The sequence below is a fragment of the Thermobia domestica genome, chromosome 3, assembly GCF_964235325.1.
Source record: "Thermobia domestica chromosome 3, izTheDome1.hap1.1, whole genome shotgun sequence".
NCBI lineage: Eukaryota > Metazoa > Arthropoda > Insecta > Zygentoma > Lepismatidae > Thermobia > Thermobia domestica.
Genome location: NC_137456.1, coordinates 146529439 through 146546216, shown reverse-complemented (window position 1 = coordinate 146546216; position 16778 = coordinate 146529439). Strand labels below are relative to the sequence as shown.

At 32.9% G+C, this 16778-nt stretch overlaps 1 protein-coding gene across 1 annotated transcript in view; it reads left to right on the top strand.

The window, feature by feature from the left end:
* Positions 1–16232, top strand: part of LOC145681987 (uncharacterized) — a 189048-nt gene extending 172816 nt beyond the window's left edge. Inside the window, exons 15-17 of the mRNA XM_081753588.1 lie at positions 5790–5957; positions 10815–11081; positions 15796–16232. Of these exons, the coding sequence (XP_081609714.1) occupies positions 5790–5957; positions 10815–11081; positions 15796–15947 (587 nt within the window). The 3' untranslated portion in view covers positions 15948–16232. The remainder of the gene's footprint in view (positions 1–5789; positions 5958–10814; positions 11082–15795) is intronic.
* The last annotated feature ends 546 nt before the right edge of the window (positions 16233–16778 follow it).

Below are 16778 nucleotides of genomic sequence, written 5' to 3'. Positions count from 1 at the left end.
CTCTACAGAATTGTGTGTTCAGGTTCGCTTTACCCTTATACACTTTCCGCCCTTTTAGGCATTAAAATGGAGTGTCAAATCGACAGAAAGGAGCGTTTCAACATCTGCTGCTCTTTGGATTTAATCGAGGTGCCAAAGCCACAGAAGGTATCCGAGAGATTTGTGAAGTTTGTGCGAGAAATCGCTGCTTGTGTCCACATTTTGACCGATGACGGACGAGCAAACCGGCGACAATTTTGAGGCATTCATTTTTGTTGCTGTCGGTCAAAGCATGCGGGATCCATGACCCTATCTTTTGAACCTTTCCAATTGAGTGAAGGTGATGCTCTATAGTACTGTGGGAGCACACCATTATCTCTGCCAATTTCAATGTTGTTTGGCATTTATCTTCGTGAATAAGTTGATTCAGCCGTTCTTTCAATGAACGGGGCGTCCGGTGCAATCCATGACTTTGAGTTCAAAATTGCGTCTTTGAAATGCTCAAACCAATATTGATCCGTCCGAAGAGGCAACCCTTCTTCACCATAAACTTCACAAATCTCTCTTGAACAACTTCTGTAGCTTTGACCCTTCGAGTAAACCGAAACAACGGTAGGTGTCAAATTTACAATGATTTCTTAGACAAAAAGAGAACATAAAAATATTACAATACGTATGTAAATCATTCAGATTCTTGAATAATTTTTAAACGTATTTATTTATGTCTCATGAGTTTTCGTGTATTCAAGGCGTTATAAGAATAATATTGTTTATATTGACTTAGAATCGTGAATCTAAATTATAATATTTTAAATAAATATATACATTGCTCCAATTACTGTACCGTATACTTTGATACTGTATCATGATGTGTAGGAAATATTAGGTGAGAAAAATTACATACTCAAGGACTATAATTCAAGTAATTGTAGGCTACTTTCAACTACTATTATCAATTTTGTGCAACTATTTCCAAAATGAGGTATATGTTATGATATTGTCTTTAAAATTCAAGGCATATTGATTGATTACTCCAGCATTGAGAATATATAGTGCAGATAATCCAAATTTATATTTTAAATTAAAAGTGTGAAAATATATCATTATAATTATTGTACAACCTTAAATTACATCATACCAAGTTGAGTAGTACCAACCCACTGCTACATATTAAATACTATAATGATTAAACCCACGTGTGGAGCCTAGACTTTAACTTCATTTCTAATTATTTCTACAATATTCATTACGTTTTAAGGTAAACATTATGATTTATGCACTAAGCTTTACCTGAACAAAAATAGTACATAATTTTTCTATTTTTGAAAGACTTTCGAAAACCGGTAGGAACTTTTGGAAAGTATAAACACTTAAATTAATGGAGGATTCTTAAAAATGTGATTGTTCATACTTGTAAATCTTTTTTCATACAAACCGATGTTTTGTAGTTTTAAGAAAATTAGAGTATTCTTTCGTGAACGTTATGGTTACTTAAATCAATCGTAAGGCAAAGAGAACCATACAAGTGACACAAGTATTTGTAAATTAATAAACATTTACAGCGGAAGTTTATAGTCTGCTTATTTACGTAATCATAATCAGAGTTGCAAACTCCTGCTCAAGGAACTTATACAATCTTCCACAGAGAAGTCCAAACCATAGAATCAGTTCTTTAAGAATTCATTTATGCGTGACTGATTTTCCCTGCATTTTTGGCTGAAAGGGCTCGAAATTTACATTAATTGCTCTGGGATGTTTACGTAATTTTGAAGTCTATACTAAGTACATCAAGAAGGAGCTGCAAACAGAAATCTAGTGTAATTTTAAAGTTGCAAAAAAAAAAAAAAAAAAAAAGGCTGCAAGTAGTATCATAACTACAAATACGTTTCGATGACTCAATCTGTGTTACCTGTAATGCAAATAGATTCACTGTCAACCTGAGTGGTATCGCTACATGGTTTGTTTGGTGGCTTTTCTTGTATCGAAAATCTAGAATTAATTTATCAAATACGCATTTAAGTCAGCATTTCAGTAGTTGCAAGAATACTGCATTTGAAACCTTTCTGCTGATTTCTGGTAATGTGTAACTCCCCCTAACCACAATTTGTATGAGATAAAGAGAAAAAACGCTTATATTTCCAAATTGCTTTAAGATCTGAACGAACAAAGTAAAAACCACATTAATTTTAAATGTCGGCATTACAACTTTCATGACAATGTAATTCAATTTCGTAGAGAATAAATTTCAATAGAGCATAAAGTAAATTAAAAACTTGAAATTTCACTTACCTGAAAACAAAAGTTTTTTTTTTAGAATTTCTAAATTTTCAAATTTCCTAAAAGCAATTTCTCAACAGAATTGGAAATGAATGGATGACTCCTTTTTTATGTCCTTGTTCGCCGTAGACCTGACGGAATATTAGGGCACATCATACATAGGAATCCGACACAGATTTCAATATGTGTCGTTTCCCGACACTTGTTTCTTATGACGGCAGCTTCTGATATTAAAATAATAATCTATATTATTGTTATGGATTGTTCTACGAAGTGAACTGCTTTGAAGAATTTTGTATATAAATTTTACCAAATCTTCTTAACATCCAGTTTCTGTCTATAAAAGTAATTTGAACACTGTACTATTAAAACTCCAAAACGTTTTACCTAGTCAAACCATATTTTTAAAAAATCTTTCAATAAAATAATATCTGCAGATGGAACTGCAAAAAATATAATAATGAGCAAGATCGCAAAATCTATACCGGCACAGAAATCCCGTACGGTTTTATTCTTTTTCATTCAAAACCACTATCAATGTACCTAGCCGCAATCCCAGACGCGCAGTACGAATGATCTATCATGTCTTTCTCAAGTGAGATTAATCCAAACCTGTAGATCATTATAGTGCTCAACTTCATGGATTTCAGCGAAAACCTGCCAACAAGTATCTACCAACCTTCACTATCCGTAGTGTTTTCATTTTAGTCAATAATGCTCTCCTGCATTCGTATTTGTACAAAAAGGTTCTATCTTTCCACCAGCCGTAAAATCTTCCTCACCCATTTTATACCTCTTATGTATTCTCACACCGGGTACTATTTAAATACATCTTCAGGAATGTCGTTCAGTTCTTGAAAGAAATGATCTTTTCGATTATCAGACACTTAAGGGATTAATCGCGTAGTCGATTCGCGAGTTCATTTGCCTCAAAACCGCATCGTTGGCTAAAAAGGCTTTATTGTACACGACTGTTATTTCATCAACTCATAACATCATCTATTCTCTTATCTGGCCTTTGAAAATGATACAAATAGGTAGATATTTCATTCGATCAAATTTAATTACTGAGTGGTGGAAAGAACTAATTCATTAATAATAAAGACTCAATCTTTAAATACTTTGTTTTTTAAAAAAATGAGTACTCGTGTGTTTTCAGATGTACTTGTTTCTTGTAATTGAAGAGTGTAAAAAGTTAGAATCCGGCACATCCATAACAATACTATAGATCATTATTTTTATGTCAGAAGCTGCAATCATAAGAAATAATATTACAATTCTAAACGTATTGGCAAAATGCCTGTATCTAAGAGTGATTTGGAAAATATAAAAGAGAAATTAAGTCGCCTTCGTTTGACGCTACAGAAAAGTAATTGCAGCCTTACAGATATTAATCAATATGATCGTGATCGAAAGTCTTAAGCGTGGCAAGCACTACTTATCAACTATCCTTCATAGGCACACAACAGTTACCTCCAGTCATGATCAGATCCTTACTCAAACCAGTGACGAAAATTCTGTGCCTATGCACTACTGAAGCATGTCGTACCGATTTTGAATGTTGTAGACCATACATGGAAGAAACCGGACGCACTATGACAAATCAATACAAGAGCTATATCAAGTTTCAGTAATCGAAAATTCAGGACTACCAGAGCAAAGCTCAATGCTGAGACATAAACTTAATTCCGCGTAGACTATCGTACTAGTCAAATTCAGTAACTTTTGGGACAGAATAATAAATGAATTCGTTGAAGCATTTCTCAAATTCCATTCTAGATCCTTTAGGAACAGAAAGCAGGTATTTAACAAAGCCTTTCCTCGTAACCACAGTAAGTAATCAGGAATCAGGGTTCCAATCAACCAATCACAGTTCTCCAATCATAGTCCCTACATAACTTCTATATAACCACTATATGTCCAATTTCTTTATAACAATCCCTGAAGAAAATGCAGTGTCTGCATTCGAAACGTCGTAATTTAATATTTTAATCTCACTGTTTTTTGCTTTATAATTTCCTGATATTGTATTGTTTTTTGTATTAATTTATTATACTGATACATGAACAAGTATCTAGGGTATCCCGGATAGGATTGTGTAACGTAAGAGAAGTTTGTGGAAGATAAAAAAGCTGTCTTTAACGTTTATTCACCGGAATTAATGTCTGCCTAAATTTTGTAATCAATTCAAAATTTTTAATCATTGTAATAGTATCTGACTATTTTGATATAATCTTTATTGCTTAAAGATCACTAGACTTTACTGAAACCGACTATTGTAATATTACCCAAAACTCTCAATATCCAAGAGCACTTGTGCATTATATATATCAACCGTTGATTACGAACGTAAGATAGTTATATGTGCTTAGAAACCTATAACTTATTTCTCTATCTCTGTATATGGTATTAAAAGGTTTGCTGTACCTGTTAAGATATGACTCTGAAATAATTATCACATCAATTAAATAATCATATGCATAGTGTGTATCATACACATGGTTGAGTGGGTTATTTCCGACTGGTTCTTAAAGTGAAATTTCCCTATGAAAAGCCATGGTATCACAAGTTCTATTATAAAGGGCTTGTCGAAAATAGCAAATTGTTACTGTAACAAACTCGTATGTTTAAACATGTGTAGTAATTCCACTCCATATCTACTTTCTTGTCTTCCGTAGCACAGTAAATATATGTTGTAAACACCGTTCCAATAAGTCAAATGCATAGAAATCCTTTGAGCTATGAAAGTGTCTCTCACTGACTGTGATTTCCTTCTTTGTATAATAATAAAACCAGAGAGTTGATCTGGCGGAAAAACTCAAGGAAATGTCCATTTAAATCAACACTTAGTATTTGTTGGCTCCTTGCGTTCTTTGCAAGAATCATTACGGCACGTTGTTTCCCCAACGTTTCCATTACGTTCCAAATAGATGTAAGTGTTATCCAAGATATTAACTATCATCCATTTCGACTGTCTCAAACATATTTCGTGTAGTTTGAGACACCTAGTCTGATGATTATAAAGTAGGACGAGAGTGAGGATGTGAACTCGCATCTTATATGCGCCAATGATGTAGCTGATAGTGAATTTTGCCAGATTTTCTTTCCGGCGCATATAAAGTTGGGTTGCTAGATTCTCCTGTGTTTTCAATTCATAAAACATTTCAGGTGACACTTTTGCTGACAATCTGTTGAACGGAATGTTTTCGCATGAGCTTCATCTGTCTTTCTCTGCCCTCGATATTTTAGCTGCGTTTCTTCCGGTGACAATTTCCGCACACTGTTTTATTATTCGGTTGTACGAAAGGTGTGCATGAAAACGAGCCATAATGCACCCTTCCTTGTAAATATACCACTTTTGTTTGCATTCCCCTAGCGCTACGTCCACATTTTGTCACATGCAAGTATTTCTGATTTAACTACACAGTTGACAATAGCAACGTTAATTCAGTCCGATATAAATAGATCAACATTTTGTGGTACTCGAATTTTCCTCTCTTGATATCTACTGCTTTATTTTTATTTATTTTTAGGTTATTCACTATCAAGCCTTGGCTATTCTCGATGGGCTAAGGGTGAACCGAGGGATATTGGCTATAGAAATTGTGGAGGCATTAACACAAAAGGTGAATTGGTAAATGTAAACTGCGAAGAAGAAAATCTAGAATTCATTTGTGAATATATGTATCCTGCAGATATGGGTAGGTTTTTACGTAAAATCTTGTACATATACTGTAAAATATTATTTTTATATTATGAATTTTCACTTTCTTATTTATTGTTAGCAAGTGTATAACCCAACTTGGCTCTATAAAGGTATTGCTTTAAGCTTCTATTTATGCTTGGTAATGGATATTGTGTTTATACAAAGTTATAGATTAATTTTAGGTTAAAGTTGGAATAATACATTTTGTAGTATCTATGAGGTTACAAATACTGTATCGTACTAAGAAAACATTCCTCAATTGATACAGCTCATGATCAGAAACGTTGGGCCTAAGGCTCAGCACTCCATTGACTTCAAGAACTAATGTTGGTAGTATTAAGCTCCAGTCTTCAACCCTTTCAAGTTATTTCAGGTACACATTTTACAAATAGTGGTAGATCCCTGAAACGTTTTAGAGCGAGAAATAAATACTGTCTTGAACTCGAGTTTTACGTTAAATAGGTAAACTACACCTCTGCCGTAAATTCTATTTACATGTAAATTTTCGTCCAACATGAATCGTGCGTATATATTTAATGTTACAATTATAGAAACTTATTTACTGTTCAACTGAAAATAAACATAAAATTTATGCAGTAAAGTAGAATAAATAGTACCACACTTAATCGTAGATTCCAGTTATACGAAGATTGTCAATAAAGTTTCCGTTTCTGTTAAGGTGAAGGTTTTCCAGAGTATTTTGCCCGCATAAATAATTCGAGGTTTTACAGAAACAAACTTTACTTTTCTATTTTTCACATAATATTCTGTTTAACTAATAAAATAAATTTGTGATGGCACTTACGTTATTCATAGACTGAATCTGATATTTAAAATATACATCTGAATCCATGATTGTTAATCTGATAATCTCACAGAGTTTAAAGTTCTTTCTCGTAGATATATGTTATCGTACGCGTCTTTAGCCGCAGGCATCAGAGTTTAATTCCAGATGAGTGTTCAAGTGGCTCGGATCTCGAACCAACCTATATGTCTGCGTCCCATGAAGACTTAGTACTACAACTGCCGCTAAACTGGAATCTAAAGAACAAAATATTTTGGGAAATAGTCTTCTTGTTCAGGAGAAGGAGTATTACAGACACCATTTGGAATTAATAAATTAAATGGCGAACCAGCAGGAATCATTACAAAATAGCTCAACTTAATTTCTCCCATAACCGCTTAGGTACTGTGTAATTTCACAGACAGAAAATTTGTGGTCATGAAACGTATGGGAAAATTTGTATTCTGCAGAAAAAACGTAATCATTATGTTTAGTAAATAATAACTTGTAAATAATGTATGACTTACATCAAAAACCGTAGTATTAATGATTAGTTTTTATCATTTGCATAAAATACTGAAAGAATAGTGGTTTGTAAAGGACATATCAGAATCACCATCATCATAGATATCCTGTCCTTGTTAACAGGTCACTTGCTGCAACTGAGAAACTCCCATCCACTTCAGTCTTCAGCTAACATTTTTGTAACTGTTACTGTTGGTTTTGAAAATGTATTTTATCTACAAAGAGCACAAACTTATTAAAGGGACTGCTGAACATTTGCGCCAATTTCCAAATGATATTGTACAAGTAGCTCAGTTGTATTTACTTATATTCACGGGAAAATACCTTAAATCTAATTATGTTAATTCCAACGAAACATTTGCACATCGACTAGTTTCTACTGTCAAATGTTAAATGATGTTAAGATTTGTCTGCTGGAACTCTTGTATTCTAAAATTAGAGACACTAACATCAAGTCGTGTGCAAACCATGCCATATTTTTCAGACTGCCTGATAGTATCATGATTGTTAGGTATTATTCAGAGGAAGTTGTAACGAAGGTATATCGTCCAATAAATGAAACCCAGAAGTAGACAAATCAATGTAAGAGAGATCGAAGACAGAGAAAGAGGAAATTAATTTCAATTTTCTTGCATTTATTAATACTAAACTGAGCGCTCTCGTGTTTAACCGGTTAGTTTACGCGCATTTAGCATGGGAGATCCGGATGCGTTTCTCGGGTTCGCCTAATGTGATTAGGATCCCACATTAAGCTTTAGATCCACGTCCCATGTAGACGCACTCTTAAACTCCAAATTAAATCAAACAAAAATAAAAACTTCGGAAACCAATACCGGTAGGATTAGATTAATTAGATATTGAATCGGTAAAAGAAGATATAGTAGTTTCTAATGAAAGTAAGAAATAAATTCAGATCGAATAACAAACCGTCAGAAAAACCGGCAGCAAAGGGGAAAAATGAAATGGCAAACACATAATAATCAAATAAAACACAAATGACTTGAATACAACAAAAGAATACATCACTTGACGTTGTCTGTGATCAGTAGATATGAACTTTGGGAAGTAAATAGCCATATGCAGCATTTTTGATAACTTATTTAGTGTATTTACTAACGTTAGTACCTTGAAATTACGGTTGTACAATTACCAAGGATATAGTATCAATAATTATCAAGGAGTTGTTCATAATAGTTGATTAAATTAGATATTTCGGTACACGTAGGGCGTCCATTTGCAGGTTCGAAGGCCATAAATACAGCAGATACTTGTCTGCAAATATTCTGAAGATGGGATGGAGTTTCCCATCTACATACATAATAGTGAAAGGAATACTGTTATTGATTCTATCTTTAACTTCTCAATAGTTAAAAGGGAGTTTGATTTCCCAAATGCAAAATACTATATAGAGAGACACAAAATAAGGGAATTAAATATAATGAAGTTTCTCTTAATAAATTATCAATTATCCGATTTACAGTGGTCGGAAAAAATTCTCATAGTTTTCCAGTAACAGAGGAGTTTTCATACAATATATTAATTGGAAATGATTTTCTCAACGTCCTGAAATGAAGGTAAATACGAATCAAAAGTTATATTACTACTTAAATTTGGTAAAAGAACAAAAAGTTTTATACAGTTGAACAGAAATACATTTAAGGTCTCTAAAAATAAATATTTTAAAAGCTTCCCGAGTACCAATGTGTGTTCCATTAATTAGATTATATTCTCCACCAAATACTGAGGTATTAGTGCATTTAAAATTAGTAAATTCATCGACAAATAATATTTTTTGAAACCAACAGATAGCTACAGCAATAGTTACATATTTTAATTTCAAGAGTTCTATTGCCCATAAAACATAATTTCTTAGCAAAGAAATCCTTCAGAAGGGCAGATAGTACTGAAGGCAAAATAAATAATTGGATATTTGAAAGATTGCGCAGCACACACAATTTTTGACTTAACAATTGAAGAGAATACGTTACATCACATTCTGAAAGATAGACAAGAATTAAGTGAAACGTGTTAGTTATAGATGCAAATGCAAAGCCAAAAGTTGGTAAGAAAGTCCTAGATTTACGATATAAATACATTAATATTTTTGTATACTCCCGATTTTGTACGAATATATATATCTTTAATGAATTCTTCAGATGATAACATTAAATATCGCATTCAATTTTCAACAAAGGCACAGTTTGTTAGACCACATTATTCAATTCTGACTGTGAAGTATTGATAAAGGACAAAATAAATAAATGTGTCATTATAAGAAGCAAAAAATAGCTGTCTATATAATTCTCCAGTCCAATTTTTTAGAAAAACGAATAACATTTTGTACTTAGTTTTGGAGCCAAGAGATTTCAATAAGCGTACATGTTCTCACTGTGTCTTGGCCACCGATTCATAGGAATCTCTCTGCAGTGGAGAGACATTTATGGTATATGGTCGTGTATTAACAAAGTGCCTATTATTAAAATTCTATCTGTGAGGATTCACAACATTATACACTATTGTTATTAAGAATCTATGAGATTTGTCCTATGGGAACGCTGAAGCATAAATTAATACGGCATGTTCTTGCCAATTGAGACTATAGTGAACATTTATCGGTAATGCGGGAATCTCTGGCTCTCTTTCGTCCCAATCTATCTTTGAGATTCAACAAGGTATTTAAAATAGGTATTTGTGACAATCAGAAGAAGTAAAGTGTTCGGAGAGCGGTGCTGATTACATGAGCTTAATGAGCTCCAGAATCAAGAGTGCAGCCGCTTTACCGGTAAACAGCCCTTCGATTTTTAGTTTGTCGTGAAAGGGCGTTCCTCATAAAAAATGACATTTACTTCACTTAAATTTCCAATAGCATAACCAGATCAACATTAAAAGCTAATTTTCAATTTTAGCGTCCTTATAAATGCCGAGGATATATGGTATGTTCGGTACACAAGGGAGTCAAAGTACTTTTGGTAGTCTACTACAACATTTAATCTTTCAGATCTGAATCTGAATCTCCTTTTAGAGTACAGAACATTCACCGTCAGTGCGTAAAACAATTTGATAATGTAAAGTACACTGTTAACTTTACAATACGCATACTTAAGCGTAACGTACTAATCTTCTCAAAACCTTCGTAATTTGGAAATTTATCTTTCTGCTCTGAATGATATACATTAGATCTTGACCTATAGTTTAAAATAGAATAGTAGTCACGTATACTACCGAAGGCATGTATGCTAATCATAGTCATTTAGAAGCTTAATTTGAAATGTTGGTCTTAAGAAAGTACTTTTTAGTTAATATTATCTTAATAAGAGGTTAGATTTAGTGCGTTCTTCTGTAAGTTCAACGTAATGTTATATTCAACATATTATAATTACAAAAACAGTAAGTGACAAAATTATTAATATTCTTACAATATTTTTAAGGTATCTTCTTTCGCTTTGTATTTATAAAATTGACCTTTTAATTCATCATTGAACATCTTACGATACCCTTTGTTCGCTACTAAAGCTCATGTGTCTCAATTTTTTCTTATTCAAGATTGTAAGCCTACTAAGCCGCATCCGCCGTCTGAACCTGGCTATGAATATATTTGTGGTCACGGATATTACAAGGTCTTCGCTGAGCCAAGAACGTGGGAAGAAGCTAATGAAACATGTGCAAATGACAGAGGTTTCTTGGCAGTCATTGAGAATGACAGGGAGGCTATGATTTTAAGAGACATGCTCAGGAGGTCCAACGTAAATGGTATTACTTTGATAGGTTTCTATGATAAAAATAAACAAGGGGATTATGTTACAGTCACAGGTACGTTTCAGACTGATTTTGTATCTTAATTATTGAAATTACTTCAATGTATAATTGATAGAAACTAAGTTCAGTTAATTATCGTTCTAGACATAAAGGTGCACGATGCGTTCGTTCTAGACATAAGGGTGCGAATTAAAGCAACATTAAGTATTTATATACGGAAATAAGGAAATAAAACAAAATGTGGATAAACTTCATAAAAACGTTTTCGTCTGTTTCACATCTTAGATATTAGGAACTTCTCGTAGAACGTTGATATACATTTTACTCTGGCTTGTTCTTCACAAGCAGTCATTTTGAATTGGCTGTTGTGTGAGCTTAGAGTATGTTGCTCGAATTCTAATAAATCTTACAGATGGCTAAAAGAAGAAAACAAATTTAGCCTTGATTAGAAACACTGGACACTTACAAAGAAAAGCGTAGTGAATGGATTATTAGATATATTTTATACGAACCATGACTGATCGTACCTAAAAACACTTGGTTTATTCAATTTTACGTAGAACTTGCCTTTCCTTGCTTAATTAATTCTCAGAATCCTAGTTCTTAGTGTAAAACCACACATCATCAATTGGAAACGACTGGGTTAAATAACAATATCACTCTTATTCACACATACCGTATGAGGTGTAGTCGTGTGACTTACGAGTGAGAATGGAACTATATGTACATTCTCTGAAAAATAAACCAAATGACTTGCATGGAAAGTTTGGTTAAGATGAAAAGCTTTATTGTATAATTGATTTCTATGCGCGTCCTTTCACCAGCGAAGCTACAATACACCAGACAGAATTTAAGTTCGAGTTTATACCATTATAATGTCTTCTATACTTTACTATGGTGAATCGAATCTTATATCTGGTGTCTAAAGGCATGGATGGTAGCCCTTATACGGTAATAAGAAGGGCTAAAGGCTCTTGATACTAAATATTGATTACAGTTCTGCTATATAAAAACAGAATGTAGCAGACAACACCTACAAAGTTTACGAGGAGACTTTTGACAAGATGAGACATAAAGTATAGAAATGCTCCGTTTCCAATCAAGAAACCAACGGGTATAAACAATCTGTTTGAGTGCCATGAAATATCGAAAATGTATGGGAAAAATATAAAACTAGTAATAACTTAATAATCAAATTTCGGTTCAAAGTCGGATAAAATTCACTATATTCAATCTTATATTTCTTTTATATGTAATTAAGTGTGGTGCAATGTTGGCACAAGATAAACCCGAAAGTAATTGGAGGATTCTTTGAGTACTTTGATAAAACGGCCAATAAGGAGTCCTGGTGGGTCAGTGGTAGCTCCCTGTGGTCTCTGGTGCTTGGGGTCCCTGGTTCGATCCCAGCTCGCACCATGTGGACTTTGTGGTGGACAAACACCGTGCTCGTGGGTTTTCTCGGGGTTCTCCCGTTTCCTCCCACTTTCTTCATTCCACCATTTCACTCATGTCTCATCCTCACCGTCTTCTTTAGCCTAACCGTCATAACCGTGGGACGAAAAACTTAAAGATTTCATTAAAAAATAACCAAATACAACATATCAACGAAAAATATCATATTATATTGTTAAGGTAGAAGAACACTGTTAGAATAATACATATTATTTAATAAGATAGAGATATATACATATTGGGTTAGTGTACTCATGCTCTCGAATGAACAACTGAAGTCTCATGTTTATACCTTTTATGTTCGTGGAGACATGTGATTAATAAATCATTAATGAGTAACAAATTATTATCAAAATATTCATGTAGTTAAATTGTGGAAAAATGGTAAAGCACAGGAAAATATCCGGACACGATGCGATGTTTTCCAGCACAAAACTTTCGTGGTATGAAATTAAACGGAATACTGGATAATCATAGCACATGTAAGTATTCCATCGCTCTGCCATCTTAGGGGAAAAAGAACATGATTTCAATAAATTTATTACTCGAATAAATACTTTCTTATATGACCATGTACAAGTATTGATGCACAAAATGTAGAGCTTGTAGAATTTCCTTCGTCTCGAAAAGGCGTGACCTTCTTCTAGGTTAGTTATACTCAACTGTTGGTTACGATTATCCAGAGAGTCGAAGAGATTGCCATCAAGATGATTTTAATACATTTTATAATAATTATTATAATCGTTAGTAAGATTAAGGACTCGTTTGGAACCAGCGAAAAATGGGTCGGGGTCATGGTGTGTAAACGGCTGAGAAGTACTGTTCTAAGTTGATTGCTAGAAATTGCAAATTGCATGAATAATGTACAAACTCCTTATATTTGTACTCCGTATATTTATCAAGCTTTAGCATTATTTTGCACGGGTAACAAAGTGATGGTTCTAGTCAGTTTACTAATGATGGAGAAGTATATTACAGATAACTTCACTTTATATTTGATAAACTCTAGACATAAACCTGTGAGGGGTATTTGCTGATGTCTCTTTTATTAGCGTGCTTCACGTTAGGATGAACAGCATTTAGCTGGCGTTTCAAATTACTTCTACAAGGGAGCTCCTTCGTGGCTAAGCGGTTAGCGTACGCGCCTTTGGCGTGGGAGACCCGGGTTCGATTCCCGGCGGGAGCTCATGTGGTTCGGATTCCACGTTAATCAGTAGGTCCACGTCTCATATAGCCTCGCTGCTGAACGGGACGCTAAACTAAAATCAACTCATCAACTTCTACAAGGCCTGAGTATTCAAAACAAAGGTAACTCAATTTTTTCTAATTGTTTCATTGAATCACAATGACTGTTTCTTAACCAGTGAAATATTCTGTGAAAAATATTTTAAATTTGAAACACATTTATAAAAGAAGTAATTGAAGGGTGATTTTATTGTGTATAAATGAGCTTAGGGAAAGCTGCAGCGCCGAAAGAAGCGCGACTGTAAGGCGTTAATTAAGTGAGCTTTCAGTAGAGGAAAAGACAGTGAGGAAATGTAGTGACATTAGGGAAAGTGTCGTGCAGTAAAAAGTTTAATAGTGCATTAGTTCAGGGATGTAAACAATCCGAGGGTAAATTTTACAATAAAAAATGTGAGAAACGACAACTTCTGGATTATTTGTATAGTGGACATTCTGAACAATAACAGTTCCTTCTGAGATTATTGTTCCTTTACTGAGGCAATGTACGAGTAGATTAATGCAAAATAGTTTTCTCTCCGTCTTTCGAATTCTGTGAGTGTTCGCATAACCAGAACAATACATTTAGATTTTAATATTTGGTAATGTTGAGCTTTGTTGATTTAATGTTACCCATTCAACTCTTGATAAAGTACCCAAGGAACTATATTATTTCATTGTGATTCACACTTGAACTATCCCAATAGCAATTCCAATTATGCATAATTGAAGCACATTAATAAACAATGGATTTCATCCTGCTTCTATCTGACAATTTACTCAAGTTATGGCTACTTTTACGTATCCCGATAAATTTTCTTAAGATCATACTGCCAAACAGAAGCATTTATTTCTCAGGTAGTACGCATGTTTTGCTTTATCTTGATACCAGCAATATTTTCCCAAATCTAGTCGGTATTCTTAAATCACACCGGACACTTCTAGGAATAATAATAATAATAATAATAATAATAATAATAAGAATAATAATAATAATAATAATAATAATGATAATGATAATAATAATAATAATAATAATAATAATAATAATAATAATAATAATAATAATAATAATAATAATAACATATGAAAATTAAGAATAATTTAAGTTGCGCCAAAGTCTTCGAGTCACGTACGCCATATATTAAAAGCGTGCTTAATTGAAATATACATATATTAATGTTCAAATATGAATACCGACGAGACCATTGATAATTTGGAAATAATTAAATTGAGGCAATACAGTTCTATAAGTTGTAATTAAATCAACGAATTAGTTGCGCACTAGCAGGTTTTATTGGCGTCACATAGACAATCTGAGTAAGAAGTGTTACCTGATTTGGTGGCGTTCAGAAGAAGGGAGGATAACTCTACCTTTTATAATTAAAAAGCGCCATCACAAAAGCAGCTGAGACGAGTACTCAATAAGAAATATGGACTGTTCATTTTTTCATACAAACGCATGTAAAAAGAAATTCAAGAAATTCGGATATATTCAAGAATTTCGGATATAATATTGTAGAACATTACTAATTATTATCACCTTACAAAAACATTATCTAAATTTTATAGAAATATTTTCAAGTAGATTATTTGAAATGTGTTATTGGATGCTACCCTGAAATGTTACGTTATTTGAATCATTTGTAAGTTAACATATAATCAGTGAGATTTGCTTGTAGATTATTGTTCCTAAAACTCCACTCGTTAAAATTGAAATTAGAGTAAGGTTCACTATACAGATTTACCAAGATGACTTGACAAATTTTGGATCGTGAAGACGTATGGTTTTCTGTCTCAGCTTATGATTCTTTTTCTGAAATTCACAGTTAGTTTCTAAAGAGTCACTCCAAGAATTCGAGTCATAATTTACGTAAGTTATTAAATATGTATAATTTTCTGTCTTAGCATGCTAAGTAACGAGGGAAGTAATGAAGTAAAACATAAAATTAAGTCTGGTCCAAATATCTAAAAGTAAGTTACTATATCTTTTTGTTGCTGCTGCTGCACAAAGTAAAACTGCGTATATTTTCGAAGTGACAGTGTATGGCGATCTAATTCCGTTTTGATTTCTTTTTAATTCATCCGCACACAGGTGTAACTCTGCGGAAAGTATTTCATGACTGGGCAAAGGGACAACCAGATGGTCTTGGCACCCAAAACTGCGGCTCGATGGATACAGATGGACAATTGAATGATATTTCTTGTGCTACAAAGCGTCCTTTCATTTGTGAGAAAAGCTTGTAATTCCATAAATATTAAAATGGATTCTGTTCTCATCTTATAAATAGCATCTGCTTAGTGTAATGTGTAGATTTACATCAATTATAAAATGAGTTAATATAGTTTTGGAAGATTATTGTATTTAAGTGTAGTTCTTGTAAATAGTAATGGGAACTACCGAAATATACTTATGTCAATATATATATATTCTGTATATTAAGGTAATTGTTTTTTTATATTATGATAATAATATTTTTATATTTTTATACGAAATATATCCAAATAAACTTTCGAGAATATACTTACAAATTTGTTTTCATTACAAACAAAATACAGCAATCTCCTGGAACCTTGCACACTACTTCATACATTTGTTGTGCAACCCCATGTTACAATATATTACATTTCATTATTAGCCTTCATTCCGAATGTTGTTTAAGGTCAGTATATATATATATATATATATATATATATATATATATATATATATATATATATATATATATATATATATATATATATATATATATATCGTAAAACGTTAGAATATTCAATATTGACATAAGATGCGTTATGCGTTATCTGTGAAGATTGTTTTCTTTATAGCCATTAAAATAAAGAAATTAGCGATAGAAAAAGAACGATATGAGAACACTAATGTCGTTTTGCTGAGAAAACAATTTATTACATGTATCATAAAATAATCCCTTAACTTTAGATCAATAAAACATTTCATTTAGTTTTAATTGTTATGAATATCAATATCTCGCTTATCGATTCAGGCCTGCTGAGGAACAAGGGGACAGATTTAACCAACCAAACTGTGAAATTAGAAGTGATGGATTTCACTGAATA